General features: G+C 42.5%; 1 protein-coding gene and 1 non-coding gene across 3 annotated transcripts in view; both read right to left on the bottom strand.

Annotated features, from left to right (window-relative positions):
- Positions 1-557: 557 nt before the first annotated feature.
- NPSR1 (neuropeptide S receptor 1) overlaps positions 558-23,548 on the bottom strand; it is a 156,001-nt gene continuing 133,010 nt past the window's right edge. For both annotated transcript variants that reach the window (XM_004418834.2, XM_014784483.2), the window contains 4 exons: positions 19,227-19,303; positions 6,389-6,475; positions 1,508-1,688; positions 558-648 (listed from right to left, as the gene is read on the bottom strand). In XM_004418834.2, coding sequence (XP_004418891.2) covers positions 558-648; positions 1,508-1,688; positions 6,389-6,475; positions 19,227-19,303 — 436 coding nt within the window. The remainder of the gene's footprint in view (positions 649-1,507; positions 1,689-6,388; positions 6,476-19,226; positions 19,304-23,548) is intronic.
- On the bottom strand, positions 21,889-21,995 carry LOC147918235 (U6 spliceosomal RNA). The gene has a single exon (XR_015553515.1). It is a non-coding gene; the product is annotated as a U6 spliceosomal RNA (small nuclear RNA).

The following is a 23,548-nucleotide window of genomic DNA, read 5'->3' as shown; positions in this document are numbered from 1 at the left end:
GCTGTTGCCAATGTACCCATCTGCAAACCAAGGCCATCTGCAGAGGAGATGCAAAGTGCCAATGCCTGGAAATGAATTTGTTGGTATTTCAAGGACAAAACATCTTTTTGGCTACAACTACTGAACCTCCAATCCAAAAATGGGGTGAAAATCTAGGCCTCGGTAAGTCTTTCATTTACTTCTTAAATTGTAATTAGAATACTCATATACAACCATGCTTCTTTAGTCCTCTATGCTTGCCCAAGCCTGGACTCTGGGCCAGTGATGTCTCTGTCCATTGGATTCTGGTGCTGACCGGTGGGAAGGAGGGCTGGGAGTGGTGAGGAAGGAGGGGCCATATTTCCTGACTGGCATGAATAGTTGGTGACTTCATATTGGCCGATACTTGCTAAGGAAGGTGACACACATTCATTAGGATATTTGCCTTGTGCACCTCCCAAGTAAAGAAAGGAGCAAGGAGGAGAAGTCGGCTCAGGCTCCATGCACATGCCCAAGGTGGTGACAAGGACCCAGGAGAGCTGATGGGGTTCAGCCTAGCACTACCACTGCCCCAGCGTCTAGATGAATTCTGGCTTGGACAGAACCTGCATCTCGTGCCTCTCAGTTCTCTCCCGGTATGTCATTCTGGAATCCTGTGATTTTTGCTCCCTAAAGAAAGAATAAAACAGGAAGGGAAAATAATTCAACCTGATGAAAAGGGAAATAGAGATGTTAAGAGATAATAGTTATGGAGAATATATTAAGGATCAGACACTGTGCTAAGCACTTGACACGTAATACCCCCCATCTTTCTTCCCCAGCACTCACAGCCCTCCTTACCACTGGTCAGCACCAGACCACAATGGACAGAGACATCACTGGCCAAGAGGTAGGCACTGCTATTAGCCCCATTTTACAGGTGAGGAAACTGAGGTTTATGGAAGTTAAATAACTTGCTCAAGGTCACATGTAGCTATGAATCAGCAATGGCAGGATTTTGACCTTGGTCACTGGCATCAAACCCAAGCCTTAAACCATTCTGCTATTCTTTCTCCTATGGACTTCTCCACTTTGTCCCTCTAGCTTTTGTAGGAAAACAGCTGAAAAACAGCAAAATGACTGCGTAGGTGTGCAAGGGATCTAATTTCAGCTCTGCCACTAATTATTCATATAACCTCAATAATGTCACTTAACCTTGTGAGCCTTAATTTGTTTACCTGTAAAATGGTAATAATGCTCTGTGTCCTGCCATCTCCACAGCATTATATTGAGGCAATTCATGTGGAGAAGCTCTGAGCAAAAGAAAGTTATTCTATATGTGATCTGATTAAGATGGTTGCTATAGGAGGTGCTGGGGTATAGGAGAAAGAGCATGGGCCTGGGTTTGAATTTGTCACACTGGCGGGACATTTCTGACCCTCAAGCGTCTCATCTATAACCTGCTGGGAGCTCTGGAATGAGGAAGACACACGTAGGATGCGGTGCAGTGGCCATCAGCATGTCTGACCCAGGCGGGAACACACCTTACCTGCAGGGGAAACAGATGGAGCTGCTGAAGACACAGTAGATGAGGGGGTTGATGGCGCTGTTCAATGCTGGCAGGTTCTGAATGATCACAGAGGCATAGAAACGCTCCTTGGTGTCTGGAAGGAGGCTGAAGTTGTCCAAAATGTCAAAGAGGAAGTATGGACTCCAACAGCAGACGAAGGCTGAGGAGAAGAGAACCATTAGCACCATAGTGGGCCATAGCCCAGGGGTCCCTCTGGGTCAGCCCTGATTGGAGCTTCAACCAAGAGATTCCTTAGTACCTGGGATCTCAGAAATATTTAGAACATTAATATCGTGTGTTAACATTAATGTCATATTTACTTAAACACATACATATACACACACATACATATGTACACATCCCACAGATACATTTCTAAAATTGACTACATTCTCTGGAGCTTCGCTAACTGTAAAGGGAGGGTCAGATTTGACTGCTGTTGTGACTCTCCATTGAAAGCTGGGAACCGCTTGGTGTGGCCTTATCTTCTCATCCCACACAGTGCAGAAGAAAACCAGCAAAAGTCTTTGGAGACTCTATGGGAAAAGACAAAAGAACACGAAGCGTTTTGACCAGATAGTGACTCCTGCTTTTAGGGTATGGCAAGAGAAAAGGGTGGTGCCTAATGTTTTCAAAGCACAGCCTGGCTTAACCACAATGTTCTCAATTTTCTTTTCCATTTCTGAGTCAGCCACTCCAGAACTCCAAATCAATGGATGGCTGTAAGACCTGATTCTGTTTAACTCCAAATCCTCAGAGAAAAAGGGTGGAAAATGGAGATCCAGAGTGTGATGGTTAATTTTATGTGTCACCTTAACTGGGTCATGGAGTGCCCAGATATTTGGTTAAACATTATTTCTGGGTGTTTCTATGAGGGTGTTTCTGGGTGAGATTAACACTTGAATTGGTAGACTAAGAAAAGCTAATTGTCCTTGCCAATGTGGGTGAACCTCATTCAATCCACTGAAGGCTTGAATAGAACAAAAAAAGCTGGGTGAGAGAGGATTCACTCTCTCTGCTTGGCTGTCTTCTAGCTGGGACATTGGTCTTCTCCTGCCTTCAGACTTGGACTCGGACTGCAATTACACCATCGGCTCTCCCGGGCCTGTTTCATACTTTTGAAACTGTTTCTCAGTTTCATAACCATGTGAGCCCATTCCTTAGGATAAATCTCTTTACATATACATCTGTCTCCTATTTCTCTGGAGAACCCAGACGAATACCCACATCCACAGAGGTAAACATTCTCGGGGCTGACTGGACATGCACACGCGCTCTCCTACTTTCCCGCCACATCCTTTCCACCCTCCTTCTCTCTCCTTCTCACCCACAGGACTTTTCCTCAGAGAAGTCAGGCTTCCTTGGCCATCTTCCTGCAGGGGCCAACTTTCCTCCACAACTGTTTGAGCGACACGTTTTTTTCTCCGGATTTTGGAAATGTAGTAAAGGGGAGCGATTCAAACACAAAGACCATTGAATGTTCTGGGCTCTGGTGGTTAACCTGGCATTGGCCCAGAATAGTGGTTCTGGGGCACGGAGGGGCAAAATTGCCTTTTGGGGGCATTTGGAAAATGTGTGTGTTTGTGTATTTGTGTGTGTGGGGTCGGGAGGGGTTCTGGTTTTCCCGGGGATACCAGGCATCCTGCATGGTGCAGCCAGTCCCACCTGTGTCCCATACATCTTTGGAATGCCCAACTGGATATTTACGGAGCAGAGAACCCTGTTTATAATTACCCCCAGTTTAAACCTAACTCTGTTATATATATGAACACAAATATTTTTAATACATACTGGATCTTCTGGAAATGCAATTCTCTTGCAAATGGAGGAAAGAGTACTTTGTTTAACTTGGAACTTTACCAGGGTTTGTTTACCTGTGCAGAAAATCAATCACTGATAGCAATACTGCTTGTATGTTTTTTGTCTGCATGAAAACAGACAAAAACTGTAGCTGTTTCTATGTCTAGGCGTAAGTATCTGACTACTTCATTAGTTTTCCAGTACAGCTGTGTTCAATTCTTTACCTATTGGAATCTGTATTGTCTTATTATAAATTATTTTCTTTCTATTCCTCCTTTTTATATTCCTCCTTTTAGGAAGTATATTGATCTTTTAAGAATTACGTTAGGTAGATAGTATTATGTATACATTTCATTTCAGGATGATAAAAGGGCATTATAAAATATTTGTTATAGAAAGGGCCCTTTTGGTCTGATTAGGCTGTTGATACTAGCTGACCCTCTGATGGGCATCCCTGCTGTCTGACTAAAGGACCCCCAGGGCCTGGGCATCTGGTTCCTGGTGACAAAGGGCTGTGTTGGCTCAGGAACACACGTATAAGATACATTTCCTGACTCAACATCCAGGGGACGTGTATCTGTGCTTCAGATCATCTGGGAAGGCTAGGGAGTCTTTGATCTACTTCAGAAGTCTCTAGGAAAGGTTTGTGAGCCCTGGTGGGTGGCATGTGCTTTATCCCCAGGTCTGCCTGCAGTGTTGTTTTGTGTCTATATTCTGCTGGCTGAGTCACGCTGCATGAGGTCTGTTTGGCATTTTTCAGTTGCGTTTTAGAAAGGTGAAATTGACTGCTTTGGCGATTTGACACGCAGCTAACATGACAGCTATGCTTTCTCAGAGCTCCCAAGAGCTGCAAGATGGGTAGGGAGGGGCAGTATTTGAGCTAAAGAAAAAGGAATAGCACAAATACCTCTCCTTTTTGCATATTCTCATTCATCCATTCATTTAACAGCTATTAATTAAGCACCTCGTGTGTGTGGGACCCTATTCAAGGGCTTGGTGATAATAATGTAAGGAACACAAAAGAAAAAGTCATTGCTCTCACGGATTTATTACTCCAGCAGGGGAGACAGATATAGGCAAATCAATAGATATCCTATAATGTCAGGTAGAAGTAGGAATATGAAGAAAAATAAGATAAAGACTACAAGAGGGCTATTTAAGACTTGTCAAGGAGGCCATTCTGACGAAGTGGTATTGTTGGAAAACAAAATGATGTGAGGGAGTAAGCCATGTAAGCCATGCCACCACCTGAAGTCAGAGCATTCCAGGTGGGGGAAAGTGTAAGCTCCCTGAGGTGTGAACAAGTTGACATTTTGAAGAAATAGCAAGAAGACCAGTACAACTGGTACAGAATAACCAAGGAGGAGAGCAGTGGAATGAGGCTAGAGGCTTGGCTGGGGGACAGACCTCACAGGCCTTGTAAGACATGCTAAAAAGGTAGGATTGTATTTCCAATATAATGGGAAGACGTAGGTGGGTTTGCAGGGTAGTGATACTATCAGATTTACATTTTTAAAAGATCACATTGGCTGTTTTGCAGAAAAGGAATAAGAGAAGACGAGTTGTAATGTTCCAGGCAGAAGGTGGTGGAAACTTTGACCAAGAGAGTAGTTGTACAGATGGTGAGAAATGATTAGATTTGAGATCTGTTTTGTAGGTAGAGCTTCCAGGCTTTGCTGATGAACTAGATACATGGGATGTGAGAGAAATAAAATAATGACAGACAGATGATCCTTAGGTTTTTGGTGTGGAACCTTGGTGAAAGATGGTGTCATTTACTGAAATGGAGACAACATGGCAAGAGTTACTTCACAGGGAGTAGGAGAACATGCTAAGACTTCCGGTTTGACGTATTGAGTATATAAGCTTATTAGAAATACAAATAGAGATCTCAAGTAGAAATCATAGATATAATTTCCAAACAAAGGAAGTGTTCTAAGAAGGAGAGACTAATCAAAGTCAAGATGAATACTAAGAATTGACATTTGGCATTTTGGAGGTTGTAGTGACCTTGATAAGGGTGGTTTTACTGGAGTAATAGGAAAGAAAGCTAATAGAAATAGGCTCCAGAGAAGAAGAGGCGAAAAGTGGAGGAGATGTGCTGGAAAAGAGAGTGGTGAAGTGGGTCTGTTACCAGAGAGTTCATCAAGGGAGATGTAATAATATGTTTATGTGCATATGGTTCAGTCAAGGGCGACATTTGTTGGGGAAAGGAGATAACTAGAGGAGGAAAATTCTTGAGTAGGCAGAGAGGAATGGGCATTCACGGCTCCAGCAAACATTCTGGACTTAGAAACAAGCAGTGCTAGTTTATCCATAGTAATAGGAGAAAAGACAGAGCATGTGGTAGAGATGCAGATAGGTTGATGGGTGTGAAGGTGGCAGAATGAGGAAGTTCTATTCTGTTGTAGTATTTTCTTAGTGAAATACAAAGCAAGGTCATTAGCTAAGATAGTATAAGAGAGAGGAAGTTTTGAGAATAACAAAGAACACACACCAATCTGACACATATTAGGTGCTCTGGAAACACCTTTTTTTTCCCCTAAAATGAGGCGACTTTATGGGTCTTAAGAGTAGGCAGAAAGGAAAAGCAAAGGGAAGAAGACAGGAGGGTGGGAGAGAAGATAAAGTGGCTATTAGGGAGGGATTTGTAGTCACCTTGAAACTAAATATCCAAAAGAAATGAAATGCCACTTCTGTTTTCCTTTTGCTCATGAACTGCAGCCCTGGGGGAGAGTATGTCTTAAGGAAAGCAAATGAGTCAACTGGGTGATGGCTAGCATCAGTTTCAGCTAGTTATGTCCTAATCAGATTTTCTCCAAATTGTCCACCCCATGGCCTTGGTGGGTAACTATATTCATAGAGATATTAGGAACCAAATGTGGTCTCTTGAAGGAGCCATAGTTGGACTTATAAGTTCCACACATTCTTCTCCAATCAGACAAAGGTAGAAGTGCCCGTAGAGAAATTCCTTTCTTGTGTGGGCTCTCTACCACCAGGTTCTGGGTACAAGTTTGCCTTTGAAATGTTTTCTGCAACACAAGGAGGAATGTTGCTTACCAAGAATGATTATGATGCTATACTTGATGGCCTTGATTTTTGCCTTTGAGATGAGCCCTCGGTTGTAGCTGGTGCACAGCTTTCCACCTGTAGATACAAAAGGGGAACGGTAAAATGTGGTGCTGTTTCTGCCAATGGGAACATCTCAGGTTAGACCCACAACTGTCATGGGACCACTTATATCTTGCTCACCTATGCCCAGGAGGACTGCCTCGGACATTTTTAGAGTAAAGCTGGCTCTGGGCTGGATGCTGAAAACTGCTCAGTTTGCAGCTTAATATAAAATGCAAATGCACTGGGACATCCAAACTCTCTGAAGAGGCTTGGTTGAATGCCCTGAATCAGCCAAAGCTGGAATTAGCCATGTGATCACAGAGGGTGATGCTGAGACACCCATCTGGTTGCTTGAGCAGCCTAGGGCAAAGCCATTTTCTTAGAATGGTTACCCCAGACTAACTCATTCATCTAACTCAGAAACTCCACTCTCAAAAAAAACTCAAGCCAGGGATATTAAAAAACATCCTGTCCCAAATAGTAGCATGGATATAACTTTAATCCTATGTGGGCTGTTGTTTGATAGTAAACACATGAAGGGTAAATATAATAATCCACTACAATATAAGCTTGATGGAGTCAGGGACTTTGTTTTCTTCAATCATGTATCCTCTAAATTTAGTGAGTGATTAATAAATATTTGCTGAATGAATTAATATAAACCTCTCTCTAGTTAAGAAGTAGTGGTAAAATAAAAGTTGACTAGGATGGGCAGAATTCAGTGCAATAGCTCTTAGTAAAAGGAGTGGTTAGATGGTAAATTTGGGGATGGAGTTGTTGGATGCTGTGGAAGAGGTTTTCCTGGCAGGGCTTCTGCCAGGCAATATGGCTCCTTTGTGAAAATTGGGAAAAGGTGCCCTCCCTCTGGCTGTGTGCGGACCTGCCCCAGGGCTCATTCTCAGTGAGGGAAGCACGGACGGGATGCCAGCCCCACGTACCCTCAGCCAAGTGCCATTGATTAGGGCTCAATGGGCACAACCCTAGTAGTCGCCCAGATCAGAGGCCCACTCAGGGCACCTAAGTCATATGGGGCAAGGAGGTTGTACACTAGAGGCCAACTGCTGTGCTCGCTTGTCCTCACTACATTGTTTGAATTTCACATTTGAAATGTATTTTAATCCCCATGGAAACTGGTCTGAAGTTTAACTTTGCACTATTTATTCTGTCCTCTCTCCAATCCTATCCGGCTCAGTCCCACAAAGATCCATCTGCTAAGAGATAAGGACTGAACAAAATAGGCTAAAATGGAGTTCCTGTTCTCTAGGAACTTTCAATCCAGCAGGAAAGATCACACATTCTTCACAAGTCTGGGTGAGATGAGAGAGACGCAAACCAACTACGAACAGAGAAGAGAGCCATCCCACCACTCCTATGCTGGGGAGATGCAGAGATTCCAAAGGTGGAGGTAGGGGTGTGGGCATGGGATTGAGAAAGACATGTGATTCATAGGGAATGTCCTCAGCCAAGACACGGAAACAAGAAAATGTAGGATGTGTTTGGACCACGGTGAAGCATCTCGCTTGGCTGGAGCCTGCATGGGCGTTGGGCTTGAGGGTGAGGAGGAGAACTGAGGCCAAAGTGGGAAGACCTTGAACGTCTTTGTGAGGAGTTTGGGCTGAATTTCTGAGGCAGCCGCAAGCCATTGAAGCTTCTGAGTGTTTTCACAGTGTGAACATTTAGTCATTGGGGAGGACAAACTGTTATCAGGAATAATAGGAATAGGGGCTTTTTATGTGCAATGAGCTGAAATGCTAATTGTAATTGATTTTTTATTTCTTAATGTATATGCTGTATGGCCACTCTAAGACACTATCAGGGCCTTCACGTTATTGTATGCATTTCACAGAACCACAAAACTTTAGTGGTGTAAGGAAGCAAATGCTTCAGAAGCATTTATAGCACTGGTTCTCAACTGGGGGCAATATTGCCCCCTGGGGTTACATTTGGCAATGTCCGGACATATTTTTGTTTGTCACAGTGAGAGGGAGGGGTGCTGCTGGCATCTAGTGGGTAGAGACCAGAAATGCTGCTAAACATCCTTCAATGCACAGGACCCCCCACGAAAAAGAATTATCCAGTGCAAAACACCGATAGTGCCCAAGTTGAAAAACCCTGATTTCCAAGGTGGTATCTTGTGAAGGATACAGGCTTCAGGGTCAGACCTGAATACACCCTCCACTCTACCAACTACTAGCTGTGTACCTTAGGCAAATTGCCTACCATTCCCAGCCTCAGTTTCCCAATTCAAAAACAAGGTGTAAAACATCAAACTCACAGAGTCATTTTGAGGATTAAAATAAAATAATGTATTCAAGATGCCAAGCCCCATGCTGAGAATGTCAATTCCCTTATTAGTTGGGATGAATGAGATTTTAACAGTATTTCAGGAGAAATATAAGCTGCCTTTATGGAAGTGAACAGAAGGTATTACTACATTTAGATAGTCTATTATACAATGTTGTTATCTGCATATAGGAATTATATACATCAAAAAATTATCAGAGTGGGATTATACCCATGGAAGGCAAGTAAAAAAGACTGCAGATCAAATTACATCCTTTCAAAGTATCCCCATTTGCAGGAGTAACAGCTGGTTCCTAAACAGTATGGCCCTGAAGACTTGGTTTTTCAGAAAAGTTTTCAAGAATGACATTTGTGCTCTGGAATCTGTTTAAAATGGAAACTTGCAGTAGTTTCCACAGGGCAGCTGGGTGACAATATAATCAACTGTCGGCCCTTGGATCTCCCAATGAGATCAATGAAAAGCGTCTTTAATCTGACCACTCTAGGAAATGCAAAGCCTCCAGCTTCTAAAGATGGCTCTTCAAAGAGAGCTGAGCTGCAAAATGCCGGTAATTCTCCTTTATTGGGAGATAAAAGGATTATTTCTACTCAGGCTTGGCGCTGAGCTGGAGTGAAAAGCAGTTCAATTCAGCCGTCACTGTGCATTAATAGCTGGGGTAGCCTAGGGGTGGCAGGTCCATTAGATTCGGGGCTGGAAACAGCAGGCTGTTTTTAGGCTGTTTCTGTTCCAAGTTCAAAGATGCATCCCTAGCGGGGGCCCACACTGGAAATTTAGTCTCCAAGTGGTCAGTTCCTGCTTCTTACCTCCCCCATCCTCCACGCCCCTTGCAGAGACCGTGGGAACCCATTCTTCTCATGGTCTGAGCACCTGAATGGGGAGCGATTGGTATCTTGGGATTTTAATTGAGGCAGAATTTATTCCTTGTGGGTGGAGGGAGCCATCTGTGGACCTATAATGAGCGTAGGAGATTTGTTTGTTAACAAGGAAATCTACTTGGTAATATTTTTAAATAAATATTTTTCCATATGTCACGAACTTTATGTACTTTAGGTTGATTTAAAAAATTAAACATTTTTAGCAGTTATATTTGATTTCTAAAATTTTTAAAATTTGAAATTCAATTTTGATTTCTGATTATTGATGGCCTCTTTATTTTCAAATATAACCTGAATGTTATATATTTTTAGTGCATTAGGTCTCATATGCTCAGCTGTGGGACTTTGGCCACTTCCTTCCCTTTGTTTTTTTTTTTGACCCTCTAAAAAACCGGAGGCCACAGCTAGATATGAGGAGGTTATGACCTAACTCACCTAACTCACAGCCTTTTCTGTCCCTCAGCTCCTTGGCTCAGGTGGAACCAGGAACCCTGACAGGCCTAAAATAATTGTGGCAGAGACAGGTTAGCTGTCCACCAAATCCTGTCCTTTTCTCCCAGGGCACACAGCTAGACTACGTTTCCCAGCCTCCCTTTCAGCAGAGTGCAGTCATGTGACTAAGTTCTACCTACGGGAACATGGGAAGATTCCGTGTATACCACTCCCAGGCCTGGCTCAGATAAACCATCTGAATAATTCTCTACTCTCTCTTCCTCCCACCCCTTCCTGTTGGATGTTGACGCTGAGGGATACCTTAGTAGCCATCTGTTAAGCGTGGCTGAATCTCCATCTGCTTCAGTTTCCATCTCCAACTGTGTGGAACAGTGCCCTTTCTTTTGACCTTTATAGTTAATTGGACTTTAATTGAGAAAGAAACAAACTTCTATTTTTTTTAAGGCTACTGTATTTTGGGGTTTCTTTATTATAGCTGCTAGTGTTTCCTTAACTAAAGCAGAAATTGGTACTTTATACATAGGGCTGTCATAACAAAATCCCAAATCATATGGCATTGGCCTAGTGGGCAGGCAGCAGGTGGCAAGGAAACTGATATTGGAAGCTGGGATGCTGGAGATCCATTTGATAGACGTATCATATATGATGCCTGGGAAGGCAGATTGTATGCCTACTGAGCCTGGAGCCCAGGGGACAAGATTGGGATAGTAGTCAGGGCTCTCCAGAGAAATAGAACCAATAGAAAATACATATAGATATACATAAGAGGAAATTTATTATTGGCTCACACAATTTGGAGGCTGAGAAGTCCCACGATTTGCTGTCTACAACCTGGAGAACCAGGAAAGCTGGTGATATAATTCAAGTCCAAAGATGTGAGAACCAGGGGAGATGATGGTGTTAAGTCTAAGTCCAAAGGCTGGAGAATCAGGCAGCCAGTGGTGTAAATCCTGGTCCTAGTCCAGAAGCCCAAGAACCAGGAGTGCTAATGTCTGAGGGTAGGAGAAGACGGGTGTCCCATCTTAAGCAAATTTGTCCTTCCTTTGCCTTTTTATTCTATTCAGGCCTTCAATGGTTTGGATGATGCCCACCTGCATTGATGAGGTCCATCTTCTTTACTTAGTCTACCAATTCAAATGCTTCCAGAAATGCCCTCCAGATACACCCAAAAATAATGTTTTACCAGCTATCTGCGTATCCCTTAGCCCAGGCAAGTGGACACATAAAATTAACCATCACAGTTGGTAAACAGAATGCTAATAGTGTGTGTTGATTGCTACCAACTGTGTTTAGCAACTATTAGAAAAAAGAGATGAACTCAAACAAGAGTTGGTTGGTTTATGAACAAAAATGAAAGGAAGTTAAAGAAAGTCCTACAATTTGAGATCCTGTAGAGTTGTGTGTTAATTTCTTCTAGTCCTTAACAGTACTACCTACATACTTTGAGTGGCCCAGTGCAAAATAAAAATGTGGGCAGAGCATTAAAGCAAATGTGTACACCTTCTAAGCGTACAGGTCTTATGTCAATGAAGCTGGTTGACCCTGGTCCCCAGATTAAGTTAAACAGGGAGAAGTTTTAACCAGCAAAGACTCGTTAAGAATCATTCCTGAGGCAAAGATCAAACTAAGGATGTGGTCTCCCACCTGTTGTTTCAAGTGGCCTCAAGCTAGCTTACATTAAATTGAGAGACGGGGATTGGGTGAGGGAGGAAAGAAACAAGTCAGACTTGAGAATTATATTAAGAAAGGCTTTTTGGATATGGTTGCCAGTGCATGAAACTGACTGGAAACAAATAGGTCAGAAGCCTACTAAGTTTCTGAGGAATGCTATTGTCAAATAAACCATGAGCTTTACATCTATGCCAACTCCTAGAACTATCACACTTCAAAAGTTTTACCAATCCTGTGGGTGGAAAATTGTATCTAACTGAGATTTAAATGTGCACTTTCTTGATATCAATGAGGTTGAGGATCTTATTTTTGGCCATTCCTGTTTTCCCTTCTGTGAAACGCCTGTTTGTGTTTTGCTCATTTTTTTCCTGCTTGTCTTTTTTTAAAAATCTTTTTTTCTTGATTTTTAGGAGTTCTTCATCTATTATGGGTACTAATTTTTTATACTAATTTTTTCCCAGGTATATGTGTTGCAAATAGCTTCTCCCACTTTGTGGCTTGACGTTTTAAAATTTAACAGATTCAAATTTATTCATCATCTCTTTTATGGTTTAATACATCTTATATCTTTTTTAAGAAATTCTTCCTTACCACAGTGTCATAAAGATATCACCCTACATTTTCTTTTAAAAGTTTTCAGTCTTACATTTCATATTTTTTTTAATTTATTTTATTTTTTTCCCCCAAAGCCCCAGTAGATAGTTGTATGTCATAGCTGCACATCCTTCTAGTTGCTGTATGTGGGACGTGGCCTCAGCATGGCTGGACAAGCGGTGTGTCGGTGCGCACCCAGGATCCGAACCCGGGCCGCCAGCAGCGGAGCGCGTGCACTTAACCACTAAGCCACGGGGCCGGCCCTACATTTCATATTTAAGTCTATAATTTTCCTGAAATTTGGTTTTGTCTATGGATTGAGGTGAAGATCCAGTTATAATCTTCTGACGCATATCAGGTTCTCATCTATGTATAGTTCTGCTTTGAGGCCGTTTAATTTTCTATTTGTCTATTGTGTTGTGTCAATACCACACTCTATTAATCATGCCGACTTCATAATAAATATTAATATTTAGTACAGTAAACCTCCACTACCTCGTTCTGCTTCTCCAGGATTGTCTCCTTGGCTTTTCTTGGCTTTTCAAGTTTTCATGTGTATTTTAAAATTGACTTGTCAAGCTCAGTAAAATGTCCCATTTCGATTTTGATTGGAACTGCGTCAATCTGTAGATCCGTTGGGGAGAATTGACATCTGTAGAGTATTGAATCTTACTATCCATGAACATTTTATAAGCTTCATTTATTTGTAACTTTATACTTTTTTGCATAAAGTTCTTTGTGTTTTGCTAAATGTAGTTTTTTGCAGAGAAGCCATTTTACCCACATTTACTGATGAAGAAAGGTACTGAGAGAAGTTAATGGGTTTATCTTAAGTTCATTTAGCCAGACGTGAATAGAAGTCCAGCCCAGTTCCTAGTAAAAAGCTTTTTTCTGCACCTCCTTCTGCCTCATTTAATTTGAAACATGTAATTTGGATATAGCATGGATCACATTGCATCTTCTAAGTCATCATGGCCAGACACAGGTACGTCCAGATATGTTATACTTTGTCTATTCTGTGGGTGCACCTCCCAGGTCTGCCTCCATGCAGGAAAAGCTCTATGTTATAGGAGTAGATACCACTGGGCATCAAGAGCAGGCTCATTTATGAAAGATAACGACATTGTATGTCGATTTCCCTCCACACTTGTTTGTGGGAAAGTCTTTGGATTATTTATTAAATAGTTCTTTTTTTTTCTTTCTGTTAGCCTTTGAGGGAGAGAAAATAGACGTATTTGCCAGTAAAAAGAGTGGTTCTTAAACTAATGATGACTTAAATTTCGCAGCCTGTGTTTACAAAGCGAGTTTCTGTTCACACTAGTCATTGCTGATGTCCCCTAGTTGATGAGCAATAATCCTGGCTTGCTCACACCACTGGAGATCTGTTTACCAGCCAACTCCAGAGCTGCTTGGCTGTAATGACAGATAGGAAGTTGAGTTCCATTAATGAATAAGATACAGAGAGTATATGTGCTTTTGAGCATTCTACCATCAGCCCCTCATTCCAGAAGGGGGTCACTGATGGTGACATAAAGATATAGACAATGAAAAAATAGGCGTAATGGAGATATAAACTTGTGCTAAAGAATAAAAACTGACTGCAGCCATTTCCATCTTTGGGGAGGGGTTATGGCTTACTGTGGGAAGCCAACGGGAAAGTATCAGTGGGAAAACACAACTCTATGCAGCTTTGTTTTATCTCAGAGATTGGAGGATGGGGAGCCCAAGAGTGCAGGGACTGGAAAATCTACTATCAGAGAGGTATGGGGAACTCTGGAGAGAGACAGGAGCGCAACCACAGTGGTGAAAGGCCTGCTGAGAAAGCAGGGTTGGGAGATACCCTGGGTGCTGAGGTAGCTGACAGAACGCGGAAACCTTTATCACCTCAAACCTCCAGCACCATTTGCTCTATTCTTTCTTGTGAGTAGTGAACTCAAGGAAAGTGAGGTGGATTCCATGGTTCATTGGGCCAGGAGCAGAGAGAACAGAATAGCTGTAGGAGGTGAGACTGCGAGGGTGAGAGCTCAGAGGAACGGGCAGGGAGGGACACACCAGCCTCCTGGAACTGGCAAAAATCACAGGACAGGAGTTTAAACCAATCTGATTTAAATGTGAAAGTACAGGAAGACCTCAGCCTACCTGAACAAAATTGGGCCCTGCCTCTATCAGTAGTGGTCACCTTTAAGATTTTAAATACATTAAAACAAAACACTTCAGGAGATAAGACTGGAATAGTGCTGTGAAGGCAGAACTCTAGAGGGAGTGTGGTGGAAAAGAAGCCATGCCCCAAATCCCAAGTTTGGATTTTTTAACTAAAAATTTTTTTTCACTTTGAGCTCTTTTTTCAGTCATTCACCACCTCCCTTTCTGTAATGTCCATCCTTCTGAGAGGCAGCCTGATGCAGGGAAGCAATCATAGGCTTTCTGGTCAATCATATGTGCCTTTGAATCCTGGCTGTGTCATGTGCCATCTATAAAAACAGGCAAATTGCTTAACCTTCGAGCCTGTCTTCAATTTGTAAAAGATAGATGATAATAGCACCTTGCAGGGTTGTGTAAGGATTCAAGGAGATAAAGTATGGAAAGGACCTAGTGAAGTGGTTGACGGTAGATGCTCTGTCTGTCCCTCTGTCTTGTCAGTCCTCGTTGACAGACTGAAGAAACGAATGGACGATGGCCAAACCATATATGAAAATAGAACTCTGACCCACGCGCTGCAGCAACCAATCCAGGAACCCAACCTGTTGTCAATAACCAGACCAGGAAGCCAACCTACTGTGTACAAGTCAGACTTGCAGGAAGTCAGACCTCTATCTTTATCACAGTCCTGTAGCCCCTGTAACAATCTACCTCAAGTGCTCAAGACTTGATTAATAACTGACAGATTCTTTAATTTTTATCCCTGCTTTCAACTTAAAACCAACAAGAGAAAGCCAACTATGCACCCCTAACCAATCACATGGGATGCTGTGCTTCTGGTTAGCCCACCCATAGCTTCTCATGCCAACAGCCACCAACCAGGGCACACTTGCAGCCTTCCCCTGCTTCCACTATAAACCTTTCCGCTCCCCTGCCTGCTTTTGAGTCTGCCAAAATGCAAGTGATGGGGGCTGACTCCCTTACTGTAGCTAGCTCTGAATAAACAGCCTTTGTCTATTCTAATTTGGTTGGTCTTTGTTTGTTTCCACAGTGTCTTTTTTTTCTGATTCTCCTACTGTTATGGACTGAATTTTTGCGTCCTCCCAAAATTCGTATGTTAAAGCCCTAACCCCCAAAGTGATGGTATTTGGAGATGGGGCCTTTGGGAGGTAATTAGAGTTAGATGAGGTCATGAGAGTGGGGGCCTTATGATGGGATTAGTTCCCTTATAAGAAGAGATACCAGAGAGCTTTCTCTCTCTCTCCCCCTCTCTCTGCCATATGAAGACACAGCAAGAAGGGGGTGGCAGCCATCTGCAAACCAGGAAGAGAGATCTCATTTGGAACAGAATTGACCAGCACCTTGATTTTGGACTTCCCAGCCTCTAGAATTGTGATAAAATAAATTTCTGTTGTTTAAGCCATTCAGTCTATGGTACTTTGTTGTGGCAGCCTGAACAGAATAAGACACTCCCCTTTTCCCTTTGGCCGTCCTTGAACCCAAAGCTCTAGAACTTCCAAAACCCTCTGGTCCCACCACACTTGATCTGTCCACTATCAAACCAGGGTCATGCACTCTGTTAAGAGACAATGTGATCAATATATGCTTGTATAGTGCACATTCCTCAGTCTGGGCCACAAATGTATTTCTCCTGGGCTCTCCCAGAGATAGTACCTTGATGAAAAGGGACAGACTCCATTGGTGTGAATTTCAGGCCTCATGGAAGGCTCAGCAGGGAGATATTTGGGGGCAGACAGAGGCACTTTTTGTATCTCATATCAGCCTCTGGGTGCTTCCTCATTGCTGTGGCGTCTAGATCCTACCTATATATCAGGATCTATCTGATCTTGGTCATTACCCATTCACTGAGCATGTAAGTTTTGAAAGTTTAGGGATTCATAGGTTCAGGAAATATATGTATATATATTGAGTCTCAGCCTTGGGTCTCTCGGGGTCAAAGCATGAAGTTTACATAGAGAAGTGCATGGAAAGTGTACTTTTTTGTGGGGGCTGAGTTGATGATTTAAAAAAAATGAATATCTCATATATACAGCTAGCATAATAATGGCTGTTTACCCAGGCTAAAGGACCACTGGGCTATTATATTATATTATACAATTTATGTAATTGTAGAAAAGTTTAACACCCAGATAAGGGGAAAAAGAAAAGAAAAGAAAAATCAACTAAAACTCTACTAGTCAGAGATAATCACTATAACATTTAGTATTTGTCCTTTTAGACATTTTCTTTCCATCTATCTATCTATCTATCTATCTACCTACCTACCTACCTACCTACCTACCTATCTATTCATCCATCCATCCAGCTATCACATATATATTCTAACGTATATTACATATTCACATATTTATAAAAGTGATATCATACTGCTTTCTCCTTCTTAATCTAATACCTCGTAGACATCTTTCTATTGCAGTAAGTATACTGCACAATAATTCTTACAGCTGTAGTATTTCATTATATGGCTATATAATTATTATAGTCAATCCCTCATTGTAGGTTATTTAGACATTTTTCAATTTTTTCTGATTATAAATGATTCTTATATTTTCTCTCCTTTCCTCCTCTCTTTCATTTAAATCTTTAATCAGGAGTTTATCTCCATATAGCATATGAGGTAGGAATTTAACAATTTATTTCTAAATAGTTGAGCAGCTGTCTCAACACTAATTATTGAACTATCTCCATTTCCCTATCAATTTGAAATACTTCATCATACCCTAAATTCCTGAGGTTTCCTTTAGAGTTTCTGTTCTCTTCCCCTGTTCATGTAATTGTGATAGGGATACCCTATTCAACAATTATAGTATTTAATGTATTTATTTGATATCTGATAGAGGAAGGAAGCTCTCATCCATCTTTTTTTTTTTCCAGACAAATATTCTGACTTTGACCAGAGCCACTCACAATGAATAAAATGAATGCATTTGTGTTTATCCTTTCTGATTGCTCTTGCTCTTCTAGAAAAAACCAGGGTGCAGAGACTAGACGAGCATGAAGGAGGCATAAGGATCTGTGTGTAGGCCAGAGTGAGTCACATGTTGAGTGATAGGCTCGTCACAGGTGGGAAATTTCTAAGCACCCTGGGCAGACCTGTGGGCTACTCTCATCCCTCAGTGTGGAAGTCAGCTGCCTATGACTGAGTCTCCTACTAGACTAGGGGTTGTCAAACTTGGTTGCACATTAAAATCATCTGAAGAGCTTTTCCAAAGTAATGACGCCCAGACCACACTCCACACTGAGTGAATCAGAACCTCTCAGGCAGTGGTGTCTGGGTATTTGTGCATTTGGAAAGCTCCCCAGACAATGCTATTGTGCAGCTGGGGCTCAGACTCAATGCACGAGACTGTACGCTTCCTAGTCAGAACCCAGGCTATTTCTTTCCTTGGCATTCCCGGTCCTTTGTACCACTCCTGAGATGTGATGGAACACAGCAGAATTGCAGTGAATTCAGATGAAGAAACCAAGACTCATACATCTTTACTTATTCTGTAGTGAAAGGGACACAGGTTATCAATGCCCAATAATACTTGCGAGTCCTCTTGACTTTCTCACAGTCACGCTGGAAGAAGTAGCTTCAAGAAGGAGGAAAATGAGCTCCATCTTGGTCCAGCAAAGGTATCAGCTCAAAGTCTGAAAATAGGAGGACTTAGAGAAACTCTAGTCTGTCCACCCACTTTAACCACTTTTAACCTTTTAACCAGAGAGGTTAAATGACTTTGCCATGTGACACAGCATGTAGTGGCACGTCTGGAACAGAAACCAGCTCTTCTTATTCCAGGTACCTGTGTTATATCTTGCTGCCCTTGTGTGAGTGCGTGTGGATGAGTATATATACGGGTGTGCATATGAGGGTGTCAGTGGGCGTGTGTGTGAGACTGGGTGTGTGAATGTGTGCATTTGTGCATGTGGGCCTATGTTGTGTGCGTGTTTGTACAAGGAATGGGAGGAGGCATGGAACCTGAGCAGAGCTAGAGCCCTTCTACAGAACTAGTCACATTATAATGAATAGAAAATCAGGAGCCCTTTCTCCTCTCTTTCTGGCACATGGTTTGCTGTGTTCTGTTGAGGTTGACCTCAGTTCGGTCCAGCAGTGTTTGTCTGGGAAGCAGGGTAGGCCTCCAAGTCTCAGAGTCTGCCGTATAGGAGGTGCTCTGTATGCAGGTTTACAGAAGTAGAATTTGGGGATGGGTTATAGCAGCGATCTCAGGCTTGGTCTGGTGTGAGTTGGTGTGTTGGGACATTGGGGAAAGCATGGATCGTGCCTTGACTGGCTCAGGGTCCAGCATTGTTCTGTGGATAGATGGCAGTTTTCTCCATCTGTAAGTTCAAGTCCAATAGAATGTCTGCCCCCGTGTTTTGCTGAATGTGTGGTGTTCTCCTCGGACAGTCCTCTCTTTTCATGCCAGTAGCCTTCAGGGTGCTTTGTGGCCAGGCCTGAGAGACTTGGATCCTGGGTCAAAGGCTGCTTCGAGGGACTCTCTGCTGGCACAGCTTGACTAGGCCCAAAGTCCCCCCTTCCCTCTCCTAGTTTTCAGGGAGGCCACGTGGAGAAGGCAGAGCCTGCCCAGGACAGCCTTTGATGGGTCTGATCTGCCAGCTGGGCCCTGATATAACAGAGCAGGCTGTTATATCCAGAAAGCCCAAGCTCATATTCTAGGGGAAAACCTCTGCAGGAGCAAAATTAGCCAAGAGTTGAGTTGGGCAATGCAGAGTGGAGGCTTACCTGAGCAGTTGGAAATCACCGTCTCATGAGCTTTGCTCTTAATCCATATAGTTCGGATCACAATGGCATAGATGATGCTGCGGAAAGGACCAAAGGTAACGTTAAAATGGCTGGTGGGTCCCTACTGTGAGGACACAGAGAGAGGACCACTCCCACTTCCCTGAGTGTAAGGCATGGAGCGAGGGGTCTCTCAACCACGCCTGCCCCCTAAATTTGCTGATTACAGAATCACAGCAGGTCCAAACTGAAAGCCACTATGAAGGCCAGATGGATGCAGCTCCTTCTTTTTTCAGTGAGGAGGTTAGGACTGGTGAAGTTAAACGATTTCTCTAAGATAACCCAGGTAGTCGGAGGTATAGCTGATATTAGAATCCAAATGCAGGGTTTGGGGTCAGAAAGATTTAGATTTGTAACCAGCTCTACTACTTGCTGGTCGTATGACCTTGACTTTAGGCAGTTCTTATCGTGGTCCCATGATTCCTGCATCCAGTGTTCCTGTCTTCGTGTGATCCTCTCCCTTGAGTGTGGTGGGACCTGTGGCTTGCTTGTAGTCAATGCATTGGGTGAAGGTGGTGGGATGTCCAGGGTTATATGAGAGTATAGCTCCTGTCTTGCTAGTGTCTCTCCACGTTGCTGGCTTTGAAGAAGCAAGCTGCCATGAGTCCTACAGCCCCAGGAAATTAATTCTCAAGAACCTGTGGGAGCTGGGAAGAAGATCCTTCTCTAGTTGAGCCTCTGATGACACCCCAGCCCTGGCAGACACCTTGATGGCTGCCTTGCCTAAGCAGATGACTCAATTAAGCCTTGTCCAGACTCCTGACCCTCAGAAACTATGAGATAATAAATGTTTGTTGTTTTAAGTCACCAGGTTCATGAAATTTGTTATCCATCAATAGATAACTAATACACTTAGTAATACAGGCTGAAAGTTTGTGTCATCTCAAAATTCACTTGTTGAAATCCTAATGCCCAATGTGATGGTATTTGAAGGTGGGGCCTTTGGGAGGTGCTTAGGTCATGAGGGTAGACCCCTCATGAATGGGATTAGTGCCCTTATAAGAAGAGACCCTGCAGAGTTCCCTAGCCCCCGCCACCCTGTGAGGATTCAACCAGAAGTCTGCAACCTCAAAGAGGGTCCTCATCCAACCATGCTGGCACACTGATCTCAGACTTCCGGCCTCCAGAACTGTGAGAAATAAATTTGTGTTGTTTACAAGCCACTTATTCTGTAGTATTTTGTTATGGCAGCCTGAATGGACTAAGATGCTGGGCCTCAGTTGAGACTGTAAAATGTAGTTAATCATACAAACCTCTCAAGAGATTTTTAGGGATGAAATGTGACAACGTTTAAAGTGCCAAGCACAGTGCTTGAAAATTAGCAGAGACTCAATAAATGTCATTTTCTTTACCCTCTTTCTTCCCCATTTTTCACATAATATCACACCTACTCTTGCATGATATAATCTGTGCCTAACAGGAAAACGGCATGTTAATGATTTGAAAGCATTAGCAAATTTTGTATCCTATGTCCCCTTTGATAAACATAAAAGTTTATACCCTTCTTTAATGTTATTGGACATTTCAAATATATTAAGTAACTCGACTAAAAACTATGGGATAAAGCACTGCTTTATTTTAAAACAGCACAAACTTCCCTTTTGAGAGTCACTGGTTTTAAAAAAACCAGAGCTCTATTCTGCAGTAGCTGACAAAGCACTAATTACTTTTAATGATGTTTGGAATATAACTTAATTAATGACTGTGGTAAAACCCTCTGCTCCTATTCCTTTTCCCTTTCTTGCTCAGTGAACCGCTCTGAGGGCTCCAGGAAAGCTTGGGGCCTTTGTGTGGTATCCTTGCTCCTTCTCATATACCTGCCTAGGGACTTTTCTGGAATTTGTATGTCTACATTAAAGGAAAAATGAGAAAAACATTACCACTAAGTCTATTCTTTACCCTAAGTTAAGCATTTGTTAGGGCAGGAAACTTTTTCCCCAGGGAAATGAGATACAAGGAAAGGTTACAGCAACCTTGAAACATCAATTGTGTATTACAGTTGAAACCCCAGTGCTTAATTGATCAAGAATTCAAATATTTATTGACTATCAACAATGTACACAATGGAAAACTAAGAAAAGTCTAATGTGTTAGGGGCTTGGGCCTATGTCGCCCCCACCTCATCTCCTTAGGACCATCAGGCAAGTGGAAAGCCAGTACCAGCTTTACTGTTAGCCAGGAAAACTGCTAATAAGCAGGGTTCCCCTTTCATTTTTTCCCCAAATCAGGCCACTTCTCAGAGTGTACTAGTCGTGCATCACAGAGACTTCTGAATTATTTTGTTCTCCTTCTTCTTCCTCATCTCTTTCATCTAATTAATCAGTAAGTTCTGTGGATTGTCCTTTCAAAATGTCTCCATAATCTGTGTTGTCCACTCCATTCCTGCTCTTCAGCATCAGTTCAGACCCTTACAATCTCTGTTTTATATTTTATGATTTTTTTTTATTGTGGTGACATAAACATAACAAAATTTAGCATTTAAATCATTTTTAAGTGTACAGTTCAGTGGCATCAAGTACATTCATAACGTTGCACAACTATCACCACCATCCATCTCCAGAACTTTTTCATCTTCCCCAACTGAAACTCTGTACCTGTTACACACAAAAATATGGAAAGCTTCATGAATTTATGTGTCATCCTTACACAGGGGCCATACTAATCTTCTCTGTGTTGTTCTAATTTTAATATATGTGCTGATGAAGTGAGCATCCCTTATAATCTCTTGCCTGATTGTTGCATAATCTTCTAACACCTCCACTCTGCTACCATCTTGAATGCCCACGCCGCCATCAGAACTGGAGCTCGGGACAGAGAGCCAGTCCCTGGCTTAAAACCCCTCCATTGTCTTCACTTTCATATAACATGATATCCAGTCTCTTAATCCTCCAAAGCCTCCCACAATCTTCCTCTGCCTTCTTCACCTTGATCATCATCATCTTGCCTCTAATCATATATTAATTATCGTATATATTACACAAATTACATGTGATTACAATGGAGTAAAATGCTGTGAAGATAAAATATAGGGTGATATAACAGTATATAATAGGGGCCCTGACTTTTCCTGGGGGTCAGGGAAGCCTTCCCAGAGGAGGTGAAGTTTCAGCTAAGATCTGAAGGATAAAATGGTTTTTTAAATGCAGAGGGGAACGGTCATTCAGGCAGAGGGAACAGCATGTACAAAGGCTCAGAGGCCGGAGGGAGCATGGTGCATTTAAAGAACTTAGAGAAAGCCAGTATGGCTGAAACATGTGCAGAGGCAGTTTGTGTGGCCGAAGACGAGGATGGGGAGTGAGGCAACAACCAGATCATGCATGGCCTTGTGTGCAGGGTTAGAGGTTTTGGACTTGATCCTGAAACAATGAAGATCCACTGAAGGGCTCCAAGCAGAAAAGTGAAATGATTGACCAACTTTTTTTTCAAAGATCAGACATTGTTCAATATGTGTAATCTGTTTCTATGCATATGTATATGCTCGTATATGAATTGAACAGTCCTGGAATGATATACAAGAAATTCTTAACAGTGCTACTTCTGAGGAGTGAGCCAAGGGGGAAAGTGGGAGGAAGATTCTTATTTTTCATTTCATACTGTTCTGTATGCATAGCAATTTTCCAGACAACAATGATGGTCCTGGCTGTGGTGTGGAGCAGGGATTTAAAAGGGGTAAAGAGTAGATTTATTTAATCTATTTAATTAGACTGAGTGAAAGATGGTGATAATCATGGGAATGTATACCGACTCAATCGTCCTTGAATTTTATTCCATCTCTTTGTGAAATGACTACAGTAGAGTGGCCTGATGATGGAGAAGAGAGAATATGCTCCAGAAGCAATCCAAGCCATTTGGTTTAGGAATCCTGAAATGGGAGCAAGAGTCATGTGCCCCACTTCTCGCCCCAGTACCCATGGAGGGGACAGTCAGGAGGGAAGCAGTCAGTGTGGAGCCCTGCTGTGTGCCAGTCCCTCTATAACGTACTTACGTTCTTGTCTCATTAATTTAATTAGTTAACACTGTGCTGGGCACTGCATGGTAAATGCTTAATACGTATTGATTGTGGGTTTTGTTTCATACAAGGTCTTATTTTATGATTTCTTATATCGACCCTGGGAAGAAGAGTTTATTGGCCCCATTTTATGGATAACAAGGCTGAGGTACACGACTAGAAAGTGTCAGAGACCAGATTCAAATTGAGATCTGTTGGCCACCAAAGCTCTGATGTGATGTTGATGATGACAATGGTAGTGATTTGCTGACTATAA

The sequence above is a fragment of the Ceratotherium simum genome, chromosome 1 (assembly GCF_057802395.1).
Source record: "Ceratotherium simum simum isolate JZ-2026a chromosome 1, ASM5780239v1, whole genome shotgun sequence".
Taxonomy (NCBI): Eukaryota; Metazoa; Chordata; class Mammalia; order Perissodactyla; family Rhinocerotidae; genus Ceratotherium; species Ceratotherium simum.
Note: the sequence above shows the minus strand (reverse complement) of the source record. Positions and strands in the feature narration are given on the sequence as shown.